Genomic DNA, 20,882 nt, shown 5'->3' with positions numbered 1-20,882 from the left:
TCCTCTGCCACCAAGTAGGGGAAATTTCTACAGGGGAATTCAGTTCTACTTTCACTTACCTTTGGGGATAAGCATTTAACTGTGGATTTGCAAATGCACTTCAGACAAACTCCACGCTCTTTCCCATGACCAGAACATGGGAATAGTCCCCTCATCATCTCTGGCCTTTGCCTCTCTGTGCCGCTCTCTTTTCTCCAACCTGGTCATGTTGGTCTTCTTGCTGTGCTTGGACACCATTCAGTCTGTTCATTTGCTTTGCTTACCTAGAAGGCAGAGGCCAGGCCTACTGCTGGCACTAGCACAGAGCCTGGCACAGAGATGCTTTGGAAGCATTTGTTGAGTGGATGAACGCACTAAACTCTATAGCTTTGCCCACATTAGGGGCCATCTCCTTTGGACTGACAAGTATCAGGATCAAAATGTCAGAATTCACACTCCTAAAAACCAAGAGGGATTGTGGCAGGCAGAATAAATGTTTAATTAGACATTATCAGAAAAACATCTTGCAAAAATTTCGCAGCATACAGACTACAAACCACTTCATAAAATACTTTCTCCTTTATGGAGAAATGCACAAGATAGGTCAATATACCTCCTAATGATGATAATGATCTATTATTGATTTATATAATATTCTTTTCCAAGGCTTGAGCACTTTTAACATAAATTATTTTACCCTAACAGCTTTCCTATGAAGTGCTTATCCTGATTTTATGCATATGGGAAACTGATTATTTGAATTTCCTCTTCTCCCGAGTCAACCCCTGATTCTAGGACTTTTAATTGAGCCCGTGAGCTTTCCTGCAAAACATTCATTGAAATGACATACCTCCTTACAAGCTATTGAAAGAAATTATATTGGTCTCATCTCCGCTAAAGTCCTGGCCCTATAATTCTCTGAATGTTAAGTGCTTGACTTACACTTATCAACTTATCCTGTGGAGATGGTTCTTTAGAAAACTAACACTTCTCCTTTAAAAGAGAAGTGATAATATGTGATATATTTAGGGGAAAAACATGGATTTTGTTTCTGGTTCTTAGTGCAGTTGGTAAGTATGTCATACAGTTCACATGCAAAGCCAGCTTCTTTGTATCAGCCAGCAAAGGTCAGCTCCTCTTCTGGCAATCAGTAGGTGAACGGAAACTACACAGTACCACCTCGAGAAGGCACCAATCTAGAAACTGTGACATCTGTCGCTGGTCTTTAAGTCACTGCAGCTCTGGCCACCAGCTTGGAAATCCTTAACATGTGTCAAGGCATTTCCTATGACTTCCTCTTGCACTGGTGAGGAGGATTTGGTATAATCCCCCCAATGGGTAGACAGAGAGAAGACTGAGTGAAATTTGAATCCCTCACAGGCATAAAATGTTGCTTCTGGGCTTCTCTTATCATTCTTGTGCTCCAAGATGTGGAGGACAGCCCCTCTTATCTTATTTGTTTAATAAGTATTTATTGAATGTCTCCTGTGGGGTTGGCATTCTGCCAGGTGTCCAGAGATGGAAAGGCATGGGCACTGCCTTCCAAGACTTTACAGTTTAGTGGGAAGATAGGCAGACCAAGACACAATGAGAATCCAATGTAACACAGTCTGTATCAATCCAGGTTGCAATGTGTGGAAAAAAATAGAGAATTGCTAATTTGTCTGGAGAAGTAGGGAAATAATTCACTAAGAAAGCAATGTTTCAGGTAATATTGAACCAATGGGGAATTTGCTGGGCAGACAAGGAAAAAGAACATTCTAGCAATGAGAAGAGTATATATTTGTTGTGGTCTGGAAGTGGGAGTAATTTTTATAGCAAGTGTGTATGGTAAACAAAGAGAAAGGCAGATGATGGGGCTGCCAGATGGTTTAAAGCCAGACCATGAATGGTTTGGAGGTCATGTGTTATGGCTTGAATTGTATCTTCCCCCCAAAAGCTATGTTGTAATCCTAACCCCTGGTACTTCAAAATGTGACCTTATTTGGAAATGGGGTTGCTGCAGTTGAAAACTGGAGTAGGTGAGCTCTTAATCCAATATGACCAGTGTCCTTAAAAGATGAGGGAAATTGGACACATGCATGCACAGACAGAAGACTAAGGAGAAACATACAGAGAGAGGCTGGCCATCTGAAGATGACAGCAGAAATTGGAGTTACTCTACCACAAGCCAGGGACACCTGGGGCTATGAGAAGCTGGAAGTCAAGGAAGAATCCTTTTGTAAAAGCTTAGGGACAGTATGGCCCTGCCAACACTTTGATTAGGGGCTTCTAACCTCCAGAACAGTGAGATAGCCACCCCAGTTTGTGCTACTTTATTATGGCAGCCCTAGGAAACCAATGCACTATTCTAAAGAGTACAGATTTGAATATAATGGGAGTACACATTTGTATGGGATGGGAATTACTGAAGAACTGATTGCCAAAACAAGAGAGTGACATGACCAAATGTGTGTGTGAGACAGAAGGCTCTTACTGAAATGTGGAGCTTAGACTGGAGATGGGGAATGGAGAGAATTTGCAAAATTTCCAAAGCTCGTTGACCACTATACTTAGGATCTCCTCGTCTATGAAATAAACAAACAGGATGGAGAAAAGATCACTCTTCTCCTTCTCTTTAGTTTGGCTCAAAATGTTATAGTAGAGCTCCCCTGTCTGTATAATGGTACCTGGATAAAGAAAGGGGCACACTTTGAAATTCAATCCTTCCAGACTCCCTTGTTTAGTGATGGGAAGGTCACTGTGAAAAATGACAGTACTCATACTATGATACAGACACTTCAAATGATTTTAATATTGATATTTTGATATTGATAAAAAACATAATTCAGTTGAAAATCTCATAACCATGAAATGAATACAATTAATTTTCCAGTAGCAAGCCATTTGAGTTCCCAGAATGGTTTTCTTTGATCTTTATCTTAATTGGAGAAACGAATTTATATCCATATTTTGAAATGTCTATTCCTAGGCAAGTAAAAAACTTGTTAAGAAACATACTGTCACTAAGATCAATAGTAGGGATGCTCGAGTACAGCTGGTATTTCTGTTAGGTGTATTTCCTAGAAATATCATGAATTGGGATGATAATTGGCAGCTCTGATGCAAGCAAATGATTCTTTAATTGGAGTAGGTGGCATCCAAACCTCTGACACTTGTAAGGCTGTATACCCTCTAGCTGTTTCTGATCTTAAATGGTTTAAATAGATCCTGTTACAAATACAGAAGACTTGAGTATGTTTTCAGTATTTTAAGCAACATAAATGCACACACACACACTTTACAAGTGATATATCTTTACTGAAGTGATAGAATTCACTAGAGAGCAAGAAGCCACTGTTAAGGCATTCTGATTCACATTCTGCCATTTCATCATAACCTCCTGAGACACAGCGTGTTGTACTTGCATATATGAGTAAATAATTTAGTGACTATAAAACATGTTTCAATAACTTCCACTTACTGAATATTGTAACTGATGTTAGAGAAGTATTAATTTTGGGGCACCTGGCTGGCTCAGTTGGTAGAGCATGCGACTCTTGACCTTGGGGTTTTTGAGTTAAGCCTCACGTTGGACATGGAGCTTACTTAAAAATATATATATTAATTTTATAACATAACCAAACATGTAAAGTATATGTTTCAGATTGTATTGTATTGAAGGAGTCACTTAACATGACTTCCCTTTGTTTTAAGCATGAAGTATATAGTATAATAAGTTTAAAGATCATGAGATTGTTAAATTAAGACTCTTCCTAAATAAACATGGAAAAACTTGTGTACATCATTTAGTATTCAGATATCTTGAACACTGAGATATAAAATTCTAATATTCCTTTGGGAAAGTTAAGGCTCAGAGAGATGGTGAGTCTTGACTGAAGGAAGCAGAGGTAGCTAAGGGCAACACTGAGCCCCTTCGTCCTGGTGCAGATGTAGCGCCGTGCTATTGTCACGTGACCTTCTTCCACAGTGGTAAGCTCTGGGTACACAAACAACAGGAGGTTCTGTACTTAGTGATTCCTATAAAAATAGCTTTTTAGAGGTTGGAAGCCTTAATCAGTATTGTGTGATGATTTCTCATCCCACAAAATACATTTTCTCCAAGGAAAGAATAGATCTAGGATATTTGGGAGGGGCTGTGGACGTGGATATGGATAAAGGGGTGTCCTGTCTCTCTGTAACTGATATCTATGTCAGTATCATAGTGGTCAAAATACTCAAATAGGGAAAGACCGAACAAGTGGTATAGGCACAATTAAGAATGGTAATGGAAGTAAACCAAAAATACCCTGTATCTACATGGGGTGACTGAGTTAGATACATTTACCCACTGGCATTCATTCATTTTTTCCACTCCTTTCTCCAAACACAATTTTTTTAGTACTTATTATGTACCTAGCATGGGAGACCATCTCCATTTAAAAAAAAAAATGTTTGATTTGCATATATTATCTAGACTTCAGAAGGAAAGAGATGGCTAGTTCTGAGCCCACGCAATTGATTTCAGATCAGATCATCTAAAAGAGGAACTTAGATGCCTCTAAAATACTGACTTAAAAGAAGAGTTAGATGGATATATGGACAGAGAAATATTTAAGTTAAAAAGCCACCATGCCCCATACTCACAAATTCAGTGTAGTTTGTCAGTAAAGTACAGAATAGGCAAGAAGAAGAGCAATTGCTTGAAAGAGGAAAATGAGCAACATTTACTGATACCCAGCTATAGATCACTGCATCTCATTTAATCTTCTGAACAACTGTATAAAGTATTATCATCTCCTCATTTACAAAGAGGAAACTGAAGCACAAAACAGCGAACTACCTAAAGTTAAAAAGCTAACAAGGACGGAACTCAGGCCTGTCTGGGTCCACTGTCCCACAGAGCCAAATCCTTTATACAGAATAAAGTTCGAAGGGAATTAAGGGAGAAAATTGCAAGCCAAAACAGCACCACTCATTTCTTTAGCAGTCACCTGTGCATATAAGCCTTGGTTTTATAACTAGAGCATGGGCCACCTCCTTACCTTTGTCCTCTACCCCTTCTTCTGGTCTCTTTCCTTTCCCCACTTTCTATGTTGTAATTTTTTCCCCAAAGCCTCACTGCACTACTACTTCCTCCTAAGACCCCAGTGGAGTATTTTTCAGGAACAGTTAGAGAAGCAAATTGAAGGCAGAGGAGGGTAAACTCAAAACCAAGCTGAGAGGAGAAGTTGTAGCAAGCACAGACTACCAGATAGTATGCAGGCTTCGAAGGGATGGAGATGCAACTGGAGAAGTTATTGAAATTGAGCAGAGGTGAAGGGGAGAAAAACAGAAGGGATGTGCAGTGAAACATGTAAGGCTAAGAGGAAAACACATTTTGCTTTGTGTATCACACAGAAGTCTTCGAGATGTATGGAAAGTATCTTCAACTATTGGTGCTCTATTGATAATGTTAACGTGCACACTAGCAGCCATACTGAGAAGTTCAGAGACAGTATTAAAGTTCAAAAGGAAGTCAAAGAGCTCAACAAAATGCTTCATTTACACCTGGATCTATAATTGCCACATCGGTGTTGAGATGCAGCTTTTCAAAATACATGTTTCCTTTTAACATCCGTTCTTGGGGTTTTTGGTCACCGTTTATGCCAGGCAGAGAGCTGAGCACCTTCATATAAAGTATCTCTTACCATCTTAGCAATAAGTCTGGGAGAAGGGCTCTGTTTTCCCCACCATGCAGAAAAAGCACCTGGGGATCAGACAGTAATGTGACTGTGTATGCCATGGATTCCAAATTTAACCTCAGGGTTCCTTCTGTTAAAGTCTAATGCGTTCCCCTTATACCATGCTACAAAACTTCTAAGTACAAGGCTAGCCACACTAAAAATGCAAAAACATTCAATGGATAGTAGGGGTTTAATAAATATTGGTGATGGGCTGTTATGTTTAGGCAAGCCATTGTACACTATGTCTCCTTGTCAGTGGGGTGGGGAGTGGGGCATATGTCTAAGCAATGTAAAGAACAGGGACATACCATAATTTATTCACTTCCAATTTCATATATACAGGCTGACTTTTTAAATTAGTCCTGTTTTTGTTACTGATAAAACTGTAACCTCACCTTTCTAACAATTTTTTCAGATACAAAGGCCATACTGTTGCTTTGGTTGACAACTCATTGGCAGTAACCACATTTGCACTGCGGTTCTTTTGGTTGAATTTAAATTCAATTGTATTTTAGTCAAGGGAGACTTTTCTCCACTTTCATCAGAACTGAATTAATGCACAATAAATAAAGCCATCAAATTTACTAATTGTGGTGAATAAAGATATCCAACGGTTGCAGACTGTCAGGAAAAGCACATTACAGAAGCTAAGTACTCAATTTCAAAAAGCCTTTTAACATAAATATTTCAAAATCATCAGTTTTGTTACCATTTAACACCAGTGATTTTCATTACCCACAACCTAGTCTGACATTTAAAGGAACATTAAAAAAGAAAAAAGAAAAACCCTATTGCATCATATATGACTACCACCATCTAATGCCTCTGACAATTTACTGGTTTAGAATAAAGATAAAAGACAGAAGGGGTTGGCCATGGTGAATCAAATGAAACCCTTTTCACATGTTTCTTTTTGAGTTATGCTAATGTTATTTGATGCAAAGAAACACACACTCAGATATACATGCACATACCACCTTGAGATCCCTTCCACACCCATCAGCTTGGTTCAAACATCTTAGGATTTAGAGTCATGACTCAATGATATTGGAAATACTAAAATAAGTGGGTTGCATACTTAACAATACTGGACATTTTCTTTAATCCTCTGACAGGGGACTTTTGTTCCTCAGTGATTGGATAGAATGTTGTGTTAGGGGCTTTAGGTCATACAGAAGCGTTGGGAGAGAGTTCCATGAGTACTAGAACCATAGGAAGTCAACCCACTAAAACATCCATACTAAGGAGGAGTTGGCAGAAAAGAGGGTTGGAAAATGGCAGCATAGAAAAGAGTTACCCATAATTTGAAGAAAGTTGCAAAAATGTGGTTTTTAAATCCATCTTGGATGTTAAGCTTGAAAGAACAGAACTATGATCTAATTAAGAAAATCGGATTCCATTTACATAGTTACTAAAGAAAATTATATCATAATCAAAGAGTTATTTACATTCAAAAGTATTTTATAAAATCTGGAAGATATAGGGTAAGTGGCCTGGTGGTTTGTTATCCTTTATCTGGGGATTTTTCTGCTCTGTGATTTATCAAAAGCCCCAAACACTCTCTGATGGGAGTTTTCACCAGGTCAGTTTGGAAAGCACTGAAATACCTCTGGGGATTTATCAGGTGCACCCATTAGAGGCTCTGTACACTTTCAAATAGGCTGATCACATGGGTTTTGGGTACTGAGAGTTCCCAAGGGCTGCCTAGTGCATTCCTTTGCTGTGTTCTGAGCATGAGGTCCCTAAGGTGATGTAACAATTTTATAGGAATGGGATTCAGAAGACTTTGATTGAACTCCCAGCTTGGCTCTGGAACAGAACTTGGGCAAATTCCTCAATCCTCAGAGCCCTACTGTCTCTTTTGAAAAATTGAATTATCTACTTTACAGGGCTGTTATCTTACTAAATTAAGTGAGATTATCTATCTATCTTTCTATCTATCTATCTACCTATCTATCTATCATCTATCTATCAAAAAGACTTTTGGTTGGGTGAAGATTAAATGGAAAATCAGGGAATCATGAATTGTTTTCTTCTATTCAGAGGTGATTCTCAAACTTTGGTGAGCATAAAAATATCACCTGTGGAGCTTATTAAAGAATGTCCATCCTAGAAATTCTAATTCAGTAAGTCTGGCATAGGTAGACCTTAGTAACAAATGCCTTCAGTGAATCTGATGCCCTTGGTTCATGGAACCACACATTGAGAAATACAGGTTTAGGACATAGTATTCTAGCAAAATTGTGAAACATATTTTATTTGGAATCATCAGATGTGCTGCACTTCTTTCTTCTAATGTCATTTCTCTCCTTCAAACCTTCAGTTTCCCAAGGCCCCTGATTCTCATTTAGAATGAGTTCCCTAAGTCCCTCTCATAAATGAAACTATATCAACCTTTCAGATCCAAATAGCATTGAGTTCTAGTAAGTGTGCAATGACAAGACACCCGTTAGAACACTACACATTGCCTAGTTATTTAAAATTGGGTAATAGGTTTTTACCATTTTACCTTTTAAAATATAAGGCTCTAAGTTTAGGAATATTTTCGTGGGAATTAAGTCGCATCCCCAAGATGATGACTTAATATAATCCTCAACAGCTATTTATTCCTTCACAAAGTTGATTCATAAATATTTATCCCTGAAGGAGATCTTAGTGGTTACCTAGTCTTATCCATTTATTTTACAGCTAAGGAAATTATAGCCTATACCATCTGGTTTGTCCTCCAACCCAGAATCTTCACAAATGAAGACGTTTCCCACCCAAGGGAAGCCTAATTGAGAACTAAGTCTACACTTAGAAAAATTTCCCCACTGAGCCAAGCTTTGCTAGCCAGCATCAAAAAGGAATCGGTGTCTTAAATCATAGTAACAATTTCTTCATGTAAGTAGGATGAAGGGCATTTGGGTTAACTTTCTGCAGAGAATCTAATTTCACGGGATGAAAAAGCAAGATCCTTGATTCATTTCACAAAGAAATACACTATTTCAACAAAACAAAATTACCCAGAACTCTTTTTACTTCAAGTATTGAAAGTCTAGCATTAAAAAGCATTAAAAAGTTACTTTCTCTAAGAACAGATCATCTGTCACATTCCGCAGTAAAATCTGAATGCCTCCAGGGTCATTGCTGCCTTGGGCATTTTCCCCCATTTTCCTTCCACACGTACGGAAAATTTAGAGCTGATGGTATTTTTAATCTTAATCCTCACCTGCTTTTTTTCATAGATTATTTTTGCACTTTTCAGAGTGTGTTCTGTTAGCCCAGGGCCACACAGCTAACAAAACTCTCTGGAGCTCGTGCCTCTAATTCTCTTCCCCAATCCTATAAAGCTTTGAAAGATACTGATTCTGCAAATGTAAAAAATTAACTTATCAAAATATACCACACATAAAATGAGAACCGGCCAAAGAAACCCTAAGAATATTGTTCTAACTGGAAGTTGTACCATTAAGTGCTACAACTTACTGTATTTTTGTTACGGCTCTTTGCGATCTATTTATCATTGTGCGGGAACAGTTTAATCTACTCCATACGGAGAGCAGTAGGGGCTCACAGTGGCCTCAAAATATGATGGCTCTTGCCACAAACAACTAATCTAAATTTCTTGCAGGTGGCAGGTCTAACTTTTTTTTTCTAAAAGGAAATAACCCTTCTCTAAAAGTCAAATTTGTTTTTAAAGCTGCGGTGTCTTTAACCACTTCTTTTTCCAGTTTTTCAGTTGACACCTTGTCATGACTTACGGTGGGTTGCATCAATCACTCTGGGTTCTTACAGAAAATGTTTTGTGGTGGTAACTATTACATGCAAGAAGCTAAGTGCCCTTTGTGGGTGACTGCGCAGGTACCTCTGATTTCTTGCCAAATCATTCAGAATGCCGCAAATCCATTAAATCTCTCCACAGGGAGGAAAAAAATTCCCGCATCCTAGAGAGAGAATTTATGAGTTCCTTTCAATCACCACAAATGAAAGCCACCCTTAATATTCATTAGAGATTTTATGGTGGCAATATGCATTATCTATTCGTATGCCCCCATGAAAGGCCAATTTCCCTTGAAATCTTGCATGGCTCCAAGCCACTCTTTGTAGAAACAATGGCCTATGTCCAAGTGGAATCAGGGAAAGCAAATGGATGACATTTCCTTATCCATTGGTAATGATTCCATTAGGTCACCATGGTGGCTCTGAGCTTCTGCATTTTAAAAAAATTACAGGACAGATTTGGGATGCGTGGTCATGTCACTGTGTTGCTTCTCTGCTGTAATCTGTGGCCATACGTCCTAAAGTGAACAGGGCTTTTCGGTTTGCATCATAAAAGATAACTTTCAAAACTGACATCTCTTTCATTTGGAAAAAGGCGTACGTTGGGGACATAAGTCTATGAGCCCGAGAGCTTTTTATTCATCTCTACTTTCTACCACCACAGTTCAAGTCACCGTCATCTTGCACCTGTTTCTGCCCCCAGTCTAGTCCCATCACTATGGAGAGGGACCTTTTCGAAATATAAGCTTCAGCACATATCTCACACCTTCAACAAAGAAGGAACAAACAAACAACAAAAACAACCCCAAGCCACTGGCTTCAAAGACTTCTTGTATAGCTTCCCACTGCCTTTTGGGCACAAAACACAAAACTTAGGAGAAGCAATTAAGCCATAGTGGTGTGACTCCTTCCTCAAACTTACTTTGTACCACACCTCCTTGCTCTCCCCCAGCTAACCTGACCCATGTCGCATCCTCCTTAGCTTTGGCTAATTAACTCCCACTGTTTTCATCAGATTTGGGTTCAATCATCATTACCCCTGTAAGTTTTTCCCGACTCCTTGACTAGATCAAATCTGTTTATTATAGGCCTTCATTGACCCACCGAGCTCTCATAGCCCTTATCAAAGTTTTCATTTTGTGTTTATTTGTGTGATTATTTCTATGTTTGTCTTTCACTGGACTATGAAGTTCACAGTGCCTGCTTCCACCCGACATTTTATCCTCCTTAATGTAAATATTCCACAACAACTTGTTCAGGGAATTAATAAATGACTTCTTGTACTTAATCCATTTTGTATCCTGGCTAAAAATCCCTTTCTGTAAGTGAGATGTGGGCTTCAGTTCGGGTTGGGCTTAAGGTGAGCTGCAATACGGCTGTATTTCTAATCCAGCTATTTGTCAGTACAGTTGTATTTAATAGCTAGGAAGCATGAGATGCATAAAGATCTTACACTGAATATTCATATGGGTTTTAGAGTGAGTTCAACCAGTTGCTTTACATCTTCCTAGGAAGGAGAGGGAACATGAATTTCTTTTCCTTCATTTTTCATTCTCTTTCTTAAAAAGGTGAGTTGTGCCTGAGAGTTATATTCTGACTCTGAAATAAAATATCATGAAATGCATGTGTGATCTGGCTATGATAAATATATGAAAGGAGCCTTTAAAATCTAAAATCATTTTATGTAAGTAACATGCTGCTAATATGGTGATAATTTGGGAAGTCAGAAAAGGGCAATGGTAAGCACAACACATACATCCCCAGCCCCACCTTCTTTTTTTTTTTTTTTAAGATTTTATTTATTTATTTGAGAGAGAGAGAGAGTATGAGTGGGGGGTTGGGGGGGTGGGGCAGAGGGACAAGCAGATTCCCATTGATTGAGGAGCCCAAGGACGTGGGACTAAGTCCCAGGACCCTGAGATCATGACCTGAGTCAAAGTCAGATGCTTAATTGACTGAGCCACCCAGGCACCCCCACATCTTCTTTTTGTCTGCATGGTGCAGTCACTAGGGCAGCCCCAGGAAGCTAAAAGCAGAATGTCACCCTACCCATACTGTCTACATTTGAACTAAGCAGTTCTGGTTTTCTTATCTCCAGGGGGAGAATTGGGCAAACTAAGTAAAAAAAAAAATCTTAAAAATAAGTGAAAGCTAGTATGTACATTTAATACAACATTATCGCATACGATATGATATCACAGATTTACTGGTCGTGAGACCCTAATGCCAGGTATGTGTCTTAGCCATCTTTGTGGCCCCACAGCCCAGGACAATACTTGATATCCTAGACATTATGGTGTGTTCATTGAGTGAAGGATAAATAATTATAAACACATAATTGCACATTATAATTAAATAGTAATAATTGTCACTAAAAATAGTAGCTCTTCTTCATTAAGTTCCAACTGGGTATCAGGTACAGTGAAACACTTTACATCTAATTCTCACAAGAACTCCACATAGAAATCTTCATTATGTCTATTTAATAGATAAGAAACTGAAACTCAGAGAAATCAGTTGGCTTAGTCCCACAGTTCAAGACCAGGCTTATTTGGCTCCAACACACATGGAATTTCTACCCTGTACTGTTCATCTTTCTGCTGAAAAACAAAACAAAACAAAACAAAACAAAAAAACAAAAAGACAACTTACTGATAGGAGAAGTCTGGACTAAGAGTTAGGAGGCTGATGTTCAGTATCTGCCATCATCTGCTGTGGGACCACAGGTCACTCACTTAATCTTTCTTGTGCCTCAATTACTCCATGTGTAAAATGGCAGCAGTGTTTTGCCCAATTCACAGAACTCGTATAAGATAAAATATGAGAAAAGTTATATTGTACCTTGAAGGCAGGGACTCTATTTATTAAGCTATTAAGCCCCTACCTTGAATTGACACTTTCACATGGATCATTTCATTTTACATTGTGAGGCTAATGTCTTCGTTTTTACAAATGAGGAAAGCATAGATAAGTTACCAGCTTAGTCTCAAACCTTACAAAGCCGTGATCTTTGCAGGAAAACTTTGGACTGTTATAGATGTGAGCTTAAAAATCCACCTCTGCCACCTACTACTACATTGCATGAATTATTCAACCTCTTTAGCTTCAGATTTTTATCATAAAAATGGGGGCAATAATACCACCTTAATGAATCATGATACAAAGATTGCATATACAAAAGTACCTGAAACACGGTGAAGTGCTAAGTCAATGGAAGCCACGATCATCATTATTTCGATGTGCCTGCCTGGTCAGAACAAGATCTCAAAGGCATGAACCACTCAAGGTGGCACCTAGGGCATGTGTGTGTATGTGGTGAGGGGTGGTGGCAGAAGATGGTGTCTCGTTCCAACCCAGCACTCCTTTACCCTGCATAGCCCCTGCTCTTCTGCTCCCCTCTTTACAATCTTACTTCAACTCCACTCACCCATTTTTCAAAGCAAAATTCAGTCCTCTGAAATGACTTTCAAAATGTTCTTTGTGAATGGCAGAAGCCTTCTTAGCTTCTGAGAATGGAAATGTAGACATTTTGGTTCATGAAGAAGTTTGCATGGCCAGGAGAACTTGGCTGTATCCCAAGTGAAGTCTATATTCACATACACAGTTTCTGGTTCAGACAATGAGGGAGAGAGAGAATGGAAGTAGCTGGGACAGAGGAAGTATGGTTAGGGAAAAGAAAACAAACCCAAACCTAAAATAGCTTAGGAAAAAAAATGATAGAAATAAGGTCACCAACGGTCATCTGAAGAGTGAAAAAAGAGCGGCTTTGACAAAGCTGAGAGAAAATCTTTATGCACTAACCTTTTTGTACATAGAACTCATCACCCTCAGTGTGTCCTCATAGCCCCAAACACTGAACGTAAAAACAAAAATAAAGTGAGATCTTAAAAATAATAGATAGCTCTCCTTCATTCTAAAGATGAGGGGGCAGAAGACTGGAGATTAAGAAAACTGAGCCACAGTGATTCTAGTAAGTGACAGAGTTGAACTCCCATGTGATGCTCCTGGCCTCAACTTGTGCTCCTTTGATGAGTTATATGGCCTCCAACATACCATACTACACACTCAAAATATGACTTTTGTCTTTAATGTGTTTGCCATCCTGGTGAATTTTTATACCAAGGACTGTGATTGTTTATTCCCTTCCTTTTTGACTTGTCCTCTTAACCCATAAACTCTCGCTATAAATATGAAACAGTAGGTTGGCCATCCTCCCACGTACACACTTCTAAGCTTGTACATTCATACACTAAGTGGCTCGGAGGCACTTGACATGAATTTGCTCACAAGTGAATGAGTGGATGAATGAAGGAATGAAGGAATCAATAAGCTGTTGCAGCATCTCCTATTTTTCAGACTCTTCTCTTGGGTAAATGTTAATTCTCCTTCCACCAAACATACTGGTTTAGTTAAAATTTTGCCATGTAAAATATTCATAATTCATTATTCATTCTTGTTCATTTAGTTTTTAAAATTATTTTTAGAATCTCAATTCTCAAGTTCATCTATTTCAGGGCAGCGTGTAGTAAAGTATAGATTATCTTTTGGTATTTTTGTATCAAATTTTTCTGTTTTTCCTTTTGATTTTCTCAGTCTAGATTATCACTTACTCTGCCTTTTCACAAGTTGTCCAAATCTATTCATTGAATCCATGTTCTCTTTCCATACTCCCATAATTCCAGTGTCAGCCGATAAAAGTTTAAAGCTGTTCTAACAAATGGTTTTTGCTGTCAGAGTTGAACACAAGGGCATGAAACTATGAGAAATTATGCATGGATGGTTCATAGCCTGCCTCCCTTTGGGTGGATATGTGAGCAGTCTTCTTAGAATGTCTTATTCAGTGGGACCACAAAGGCTTTTTGGTAGGAGTCTAACATCACTAATGTACAAAGAAAATGGTGGAATCTATGAAATTAACATGTCCTTTCTTTCTAACCCATGTGTTTCCTTACTCTCTTTTTACTGGTCCTCTCAATCTTCATTCTTTTTCATATATATATATATTTTTTTTTCTTCAAAGTGTACATCATGGATTCTTACTTATCCATCTATACTTTTAAACTTCCATACTATTCATCATATAGATAGGGAAGGAAGGAAGGACTAAATGAGCAAACAGTATAAACAGAGCTATGAAGATGGAGAAAAATCATTGTGTTTGGTTATCACCTTGCCGACGGCAGAGTGTGTCTGTGAAAGAGACTTGTGGGGATCTAGTGAAGAGGGCAGATTAGGTGAATGAGTTTGCATTTGACCCTGTTGGTGTTGGGGAGATATTTAAAGGCTTGTGAGGGGAGCAGTAACATTAGATTTGAGCTTTAGAATCATTAATCAGGTAGATTAGTCAAGTAAATTAATCTGGTAGATTAATCTGGTAATGACAATGTCATGTTGATTGAAGAAAGCAGACCAGGGTCGGAGAGACTGGGAGAGATTGCCAAGGTGGAGAATAGAGAGTAGAAGAAGCCCCCAAACAGCTGATCCTGCTTTGGTCACTTCTTTCCCACAGATCAGTAGTTTTCTTGGTCAGTATAAAAACCCCTATACCATTCAGCAGTGGGTCTATGGGTCGCTGGAGCATTTTCCCGTGTCAATATTTAGAGGGCTCACTACTCCCCATTCGAATCGAAAGGTTAATTGTAAAATATTTTGTTCCTTTATTTCTTGGTGAACTTTAGCACACATCCTGTTCCTCTCACTGAAACAGTTCCCTAGAGAAATTTTCCATTATCCATGCTGTCTCTTCTGGTGCAGTTGTGCAGTAGTTCACATACTACGCCAACAAGACCTTAGTGCTCCACTCTTCTCCACTCTTCTCATGTACTTTAAGATGCTTTCAGTAGAGCTCTGTTTATTTTCTCACCTTGAGATTCTGTATATAAACCTCACTTGTTTTTCTTTGATTTTTATCCAATTCCCATTATTACTTTTCTATCCACATTGTATTTGAATTATCCTGCACTTGGGTCTCTGTTCTGTTATTTCAGGTCTTTGACCTTCCTTCTTCCTGAAAGAGCTTTTGCTATTATCACTTTTTAAATGTATCAAACTATTTTTATAAAATATTTTAGACATACGAAGGGAGAAATGGATATTTGCTCCCCCTTTCCATGTCAAGATTACTTCCATTTCTTTATATTACAAAAAAAAAGTTGTTTATCCTTCTTATAAATCTGAAAAATTATCCCAGGTTGTGAAAAGTATGTTTACTACTATCGTAACATTATACTAAGGGAAGGTCTCATCTCCTTTGCAACATATGTATTTTATTCTTTCTTTCCCTTCTTCCCAACCAAGTCTCTTCTGACTCACTTTCCTCTTTTGTTAAGATGTTTCAAGCTCTTAGAATGCAGAGCTTCATCGTAAGTATGCTTTGATCACTCTTCTTGTAAACTGATTGTAAACACTTGGCTTCAAATATAATTTTTGGTTACCTCCACTATTACCTTTCTTAAATGCATCTGAAATCCCCTCTCTATACCACTCACCTCAGATATGGGAAGAAACACTGCATCCTTAAGTAGTTTTTCCTTGTACACTTCTCTTGTGGAGTACACACTTGCATAAATCTGGTCTTTACCTTTCTCAGTTTATATCAATTCCGTAATCACTTATCGTCCCCCACACTCCAGATCCCATAGACCTTGCAAACAACTAAACTGCATGTTAAAGATCTGTGGGTGTCTCATCCACGTCCTGTTGACTTCTGTGAAAAGCTCTTCACAAATAATACATTCCCTGTCTGATTTCAGGTTGTTTATGGTATTTCCAATGACTAAAATATTGCTGCTTTCCAAGCCCAGCACAAGCCTCTGGATTCTTTGGTTCACCTGAGTGAACCTGAGTATCACCTGAGTCCTGGCACCATTTTCTTTCACCTTCCCAACAGCCCCTCGTGGTAGATGTCGATAACCTTGTTTTACAAATGGGTGTTTTCAGTATAGAAAGAGTCACTCAGAAGAGAGGGGATGAGCAGGGTCTGATAGCAATGTCCAGATTTGGAATTAGTGGGTTAAAGAGGGTGAGGAGTTTGCCTAAGCTCACTGTGCTGGTGATATCAGAGTTGGCGTTAAACCCGGTTCTATCAGAACCAGCGTTGAGAGCATGAGCCTGCTGTGGGATTATCACTTTCTGGAACTTTCTGGAAGACATGTCAATTTCAGGCCCCCTGAAAACTCTGCTTTGATAACAGGATCAAAGACACTGGAATCTACTGTTGCTGAAATTTCTCGAGTCAAGGAGAAACTAGTGTCTTTGTGGACTGGTTTCATTTTCCCTGAAATGTGGGGTTTTGGCTCAGCTCCAGCATATCTGCATATGTTGGTAGATTAAAAAAAAAAATCTGGTCACACTTTTACCCTTTAAAATTGCAAAAATATCACCTCTGACTACCTGTCATTGATGGTAAGTAACACTCATTTCAGAAGCACAACTTTTCCCTCAATACCATTTGCCTTCTGTACCTTCTATAGAATGAAAGTTAAAGTATAACCCAAATAATAATGCTGCAATTACTACAGAAAAAAATACCAGCTATGCTAAAATGAAAGTGGGTATTTTTCACTTGGTATTATTATAGAATATATGTGTAGAATATAAAAATAATAATTTGCACTCATCCAACTTCTTTCATTCTGTGTCTCAAATCCCTGAGTGTAAGTGGTCTCATTAAGGTTACCAAACCAATTTAACTCTAGCATGTTCTTGAACTCTCTCTCCAAATCCAGTGAGGTTTTCCTGTCACAAATGCTGAACATTATCATCTGAAATTCTGAGTATTCTGTAGATATGTTTGACCTTCTGCAGATAAAACTCATTTACTTAATCATTTAGTTATGTACTAAAACAGACAAAACCACCACCAAAAGAAAAACATTACTATGTTTATATAATTAAATCTAGACCCACATTCACAGACACACATACACAATAACTGAGTTTATGTGTAATTGGATTAATGTAAGAACAGTTAGAAGAATGGGAACAAATATTTTATGTAGATCTATGGAAACAAAATCCATTGGTTTCTCAAGCTCTATTCATTTAGTTAGCAATGCCACTCAAATATTAGTCGAGGACCCATAATATTTTAGGGACTATGGAGGATATAAAGATAAATTACCTAAAGCAAATAAATGCTCAACTAATTCCACTATAAGGTAGAGTACGGTAAGCTCCATGAAGACAGGGGCAGTGTATGTGCCCCAGTGCCTAATATTGCAAACTGGTATACAGTGATGCCAATATGAGGTTGATAAATATATAATGGAAGAATAATGCCTTTAAGTTCTCTAGAATTTCAAAGGAAGCAGTGATTACTTCTATCTGGCATGACCCAGGAAGTCTTTCTAAAGGACAAGAAAGTAATCTGAGTCTTAAGGGCTAGGGCAATGGTTAAAGGCGAGAATAACATGCTAGGTGGAGGCCAATATGTAAACACAAAGATAGAGAGGCAGGAAAGTACAAGACAGTCACTAGGAATAAGCAAATCATTCCAGTTTGGTAGTCCAGCACAGGAAATACACAAGGAAGAAGTGGTAGACAATGCTGAACCGTTAGGTTGAGGTCAGATTGCTAAAATCCAGGACTGCCAAGTTAAGGATTCCAGATTTCACTCTTAAAAGAAGCTCTAAATATGTGAATTTAGATTCTTATACGCCAGCTTTACTACTTGCCAAGTAGTCATTATTCTTGATCCTGATTCTGAAGCTGTCAAGGGGAGTCTTCAGAAGTAGTTCCTAATTATATTACCAGCTGCTGTCTAAGAAAGTACTCCAGGAAGAAGTCCGCAAAGTCCAGTGGCCCCAAAAGAGAAGATGAAGACTAAGGAAGTGGCAGAGACGTTCCTAAAAATAATTGATGTTGGACAGTTTTATCAGTTCCAAGTCTGCTGCTAGACACCTGTAATATTTAATGTGGTACTTTGAACACAGATTACTTTAGCTCTAACTTAATACACAAGTCTTGAAAGGTGAAAAGGACTCCAAGCCTCTTCAGAGAGCTCTAATGCACCATGAAATATAGCCTCTGTCCAGTGAGAGACGGATTCTTAGAGCAAAATGGTTTAGAGTAGGGATCCTAGAAACACAAAGTTGTTCCATTTATTCACTACAAGTACAAATGACCATGAACTGTAGAGAAATGAAGGTACAAAATACATGCCTTAAGTAACCTACAATCAAGGTGAAAAAAAATTACTCTTAAGTCCTAGGATATTTGTGTTATTTAGTTTCGGTTTCTCAATTACCTCATGAATTTAATATTACTATTTCCATTTTATAATTGGGAAAATTAAGTTGAAAGGTTTTAATTCATTTGCCCAAGCCAAACAAGTAGCAGAGCTTGGATCCAAACCCAATTTTGTGTAACCCCACAGTCCATACTCTTTCTCTTGCACCATATTGCCTTAGGGCCTAGTTTAGTGTATGGGAAACACTATAATATATTAGCTAAAAGCAGGATCCTTAGCATAAGACTGTCTAGGTTCTAGATCTTGGCTCCACTTTTTGTGAGCTCTGTGACATTGTACCTGTTGCTAACTTTTTTGTGCCTCATTTTTCTCAATCATAAAATGGGGAAATCAGTATTAGAATAACTTTCCCTACTTACAACAACCTTACAGGGTTGTTGTGAGATTTAAATAAAATAATAAAGTGCTTAGAGGAATGGCAGGCACTTGGAAAACGCTTATTTAAATTAGCTCTTGTTTGTCAGTGAAACTTCATGACCACTGCAGTGATTTAGACAATTCAATCCACATCTTGATCTGAATGAACATCCAAAGTCTTCCCTCAACTAAAAAAAAAAAAAAAAATTCTCTAAAAAATACCGTGCAGTAGTTTATTTGAACACAAGGTCTATACACAACAGTAACATGATAGCAAAAGTCGCAAGAGCTGCATTGCTTTTTAGACAAGTCTAGTTCTAGTAACTTTCCTGACACTGATAAATTCAACTGATTAGCACTTTCGTTATCTATTTCTTTTCTGCAGGTACAAATATCCAGATGAGATGATATATTGCTTTAGCTTACAAACTTACCCAAGAGTGGGGGAGATCCGTATCTGTATAAGAAGGCTTAAGTGGTGGGTGGTGAGTGCAGCGAGAACAGTTGTTCCAGGGTCCAGTTTGGGCAATTTGGAAATCAGCACATGCCCAGAGAGGGTTTTCCGGAAAAGTCTTCCAGCTGTTCCACATCTGAACTTCACCTTCATTGTGGGATAACATGTCGGCCAAGTTGCATCCATTTGCAGTGCTGGATCTAGCTAGTGATGCCGAAATAGAATCCAATCCAATCTTCATTTCTTCCTTTCCTTTTGTGCTAACAGTACTAATTTTTTTTTCTTGGGATTTGGCTAATTTTATACAGGAAATCAACATTTCATCTTCATCTTCTGAATGACAAAGAAAAATAAGTAAGTCTAATAATTTTGCACATGTAGAAATTATGAATATTATATTTCCTTTTCTATAGTAGAAATGAGTGAACACCACAGGATAAAATGGGAAGTCATTTAATTTAACAAAATAATTTATAACTGCAATTCTTTAAAGAGTGATCTTTTGTATAGTAAATGCTTTGTTTTGTAAAGATAAGTTTACCTAAAATATTTTGAAGCTGTATATAATGATTAAATTCAGTTTGACTACAATGACTGAAAGCCACATGCAAATAGTATACTGAAAGATTCAGAAAAATTACAATTTTAAATTAAAAAAAATTCCCCACATCTTATAGACATGATATGGTATGCTTATATTCTTAATATTTTTTTTAAATTTTTTGAGGTAATGTGTATAGACAGCATCATAAGGAAGTAGATGAAATATTCCCCTTTCATAAGAAAATGAAATCTCACTGTGCATGGGCTGAAATCCTCTTGATTCTAATTTTTTTTTCTGGTATCAATCTATAAAGAGATTTATGCATACGGTATTTGTCACAGTGAAATATTTTCGAAAAGGAAGATCAAGACTGAGAAAACAACAAAAAGAAGGTGTATCTTCAATACTATGAAGTTGATGAGTGAGACCTATATTTACATGTGGTGAAGGGTCTGATGAAATTTCTGGTAATATATAAAACAGAAAAATTAGAAATATGTATTACCCATAGTAAATTGTACTGTATCATTGAATCTCTTTCAGTTCAAATGTTTAACTGGTGTAAATGAAAGATTACGATCAATAGCATGTAATTGTGAATAAAGAAACGAACATCTAAGTTGCACGTCAAAATTGAAAGATATTACTTTCCGTGGCCAAAGAATGGGGATAGTGTACAGTGCTGATCCGGACTCTTTCTCCCACTCTATCCCTGAGTCTGGTCTTGAAGGGAAGAAGATATGGGGTATATAAAGTAAAATTCAGGAATAGGTTAAGGATATCTGTTTCACAAATAAATTGGTAATTAGAAAACCCTCAACGTTTAATGAT

General features: G+C 37.9%; 1 protein-coding gene across 1 annotated transcript in view; it reads right to left on the bottom strand.

Annotated features, from left to right (window-relative positions):
* SAMSN1 (SAM domain, SH3 domain and nuclear localization signals 1) overlaps window positions 1-20,882 on the bottom strand; it is a 133,762-nt gene that overhangs the window by 63,302 nt on the left and 49,578 nt on the right. The window contains exon 5 of the mRNA XM_025872783.2: window positions 19,488-19,840. Within this exon, the coding sequence (XP_025728568.2) occupies window positions 19,488-19,840 (353 nt within the window). The remainder of the gene's footprint in view (window positions 1-19,487; window positions 19,841-20,882) is intronic.

This window comes from Callorhinus ursinus, unplaced genomic scaffold, assembly GCF_003265705.2.
Source record: "Callorhinus ursinus isolate GAN/ISIS: 27379988/994484 unplaced genomic scaffold, GSC_fseal_2.0 scaffold1, whole genome shotgun sequence".
Taxonomy (NCBI): Eukaryota; Metazoa; Chordata; class Mammalia; order Carnivora; family Otariidae; genus Callorhinus; species Callorhinus ursinus.
The sequence above is the reverse complement of the archived record's forward strand: the minus strand, read 5'-3'. Positions and strand labels throughout refer to the sequence as shown.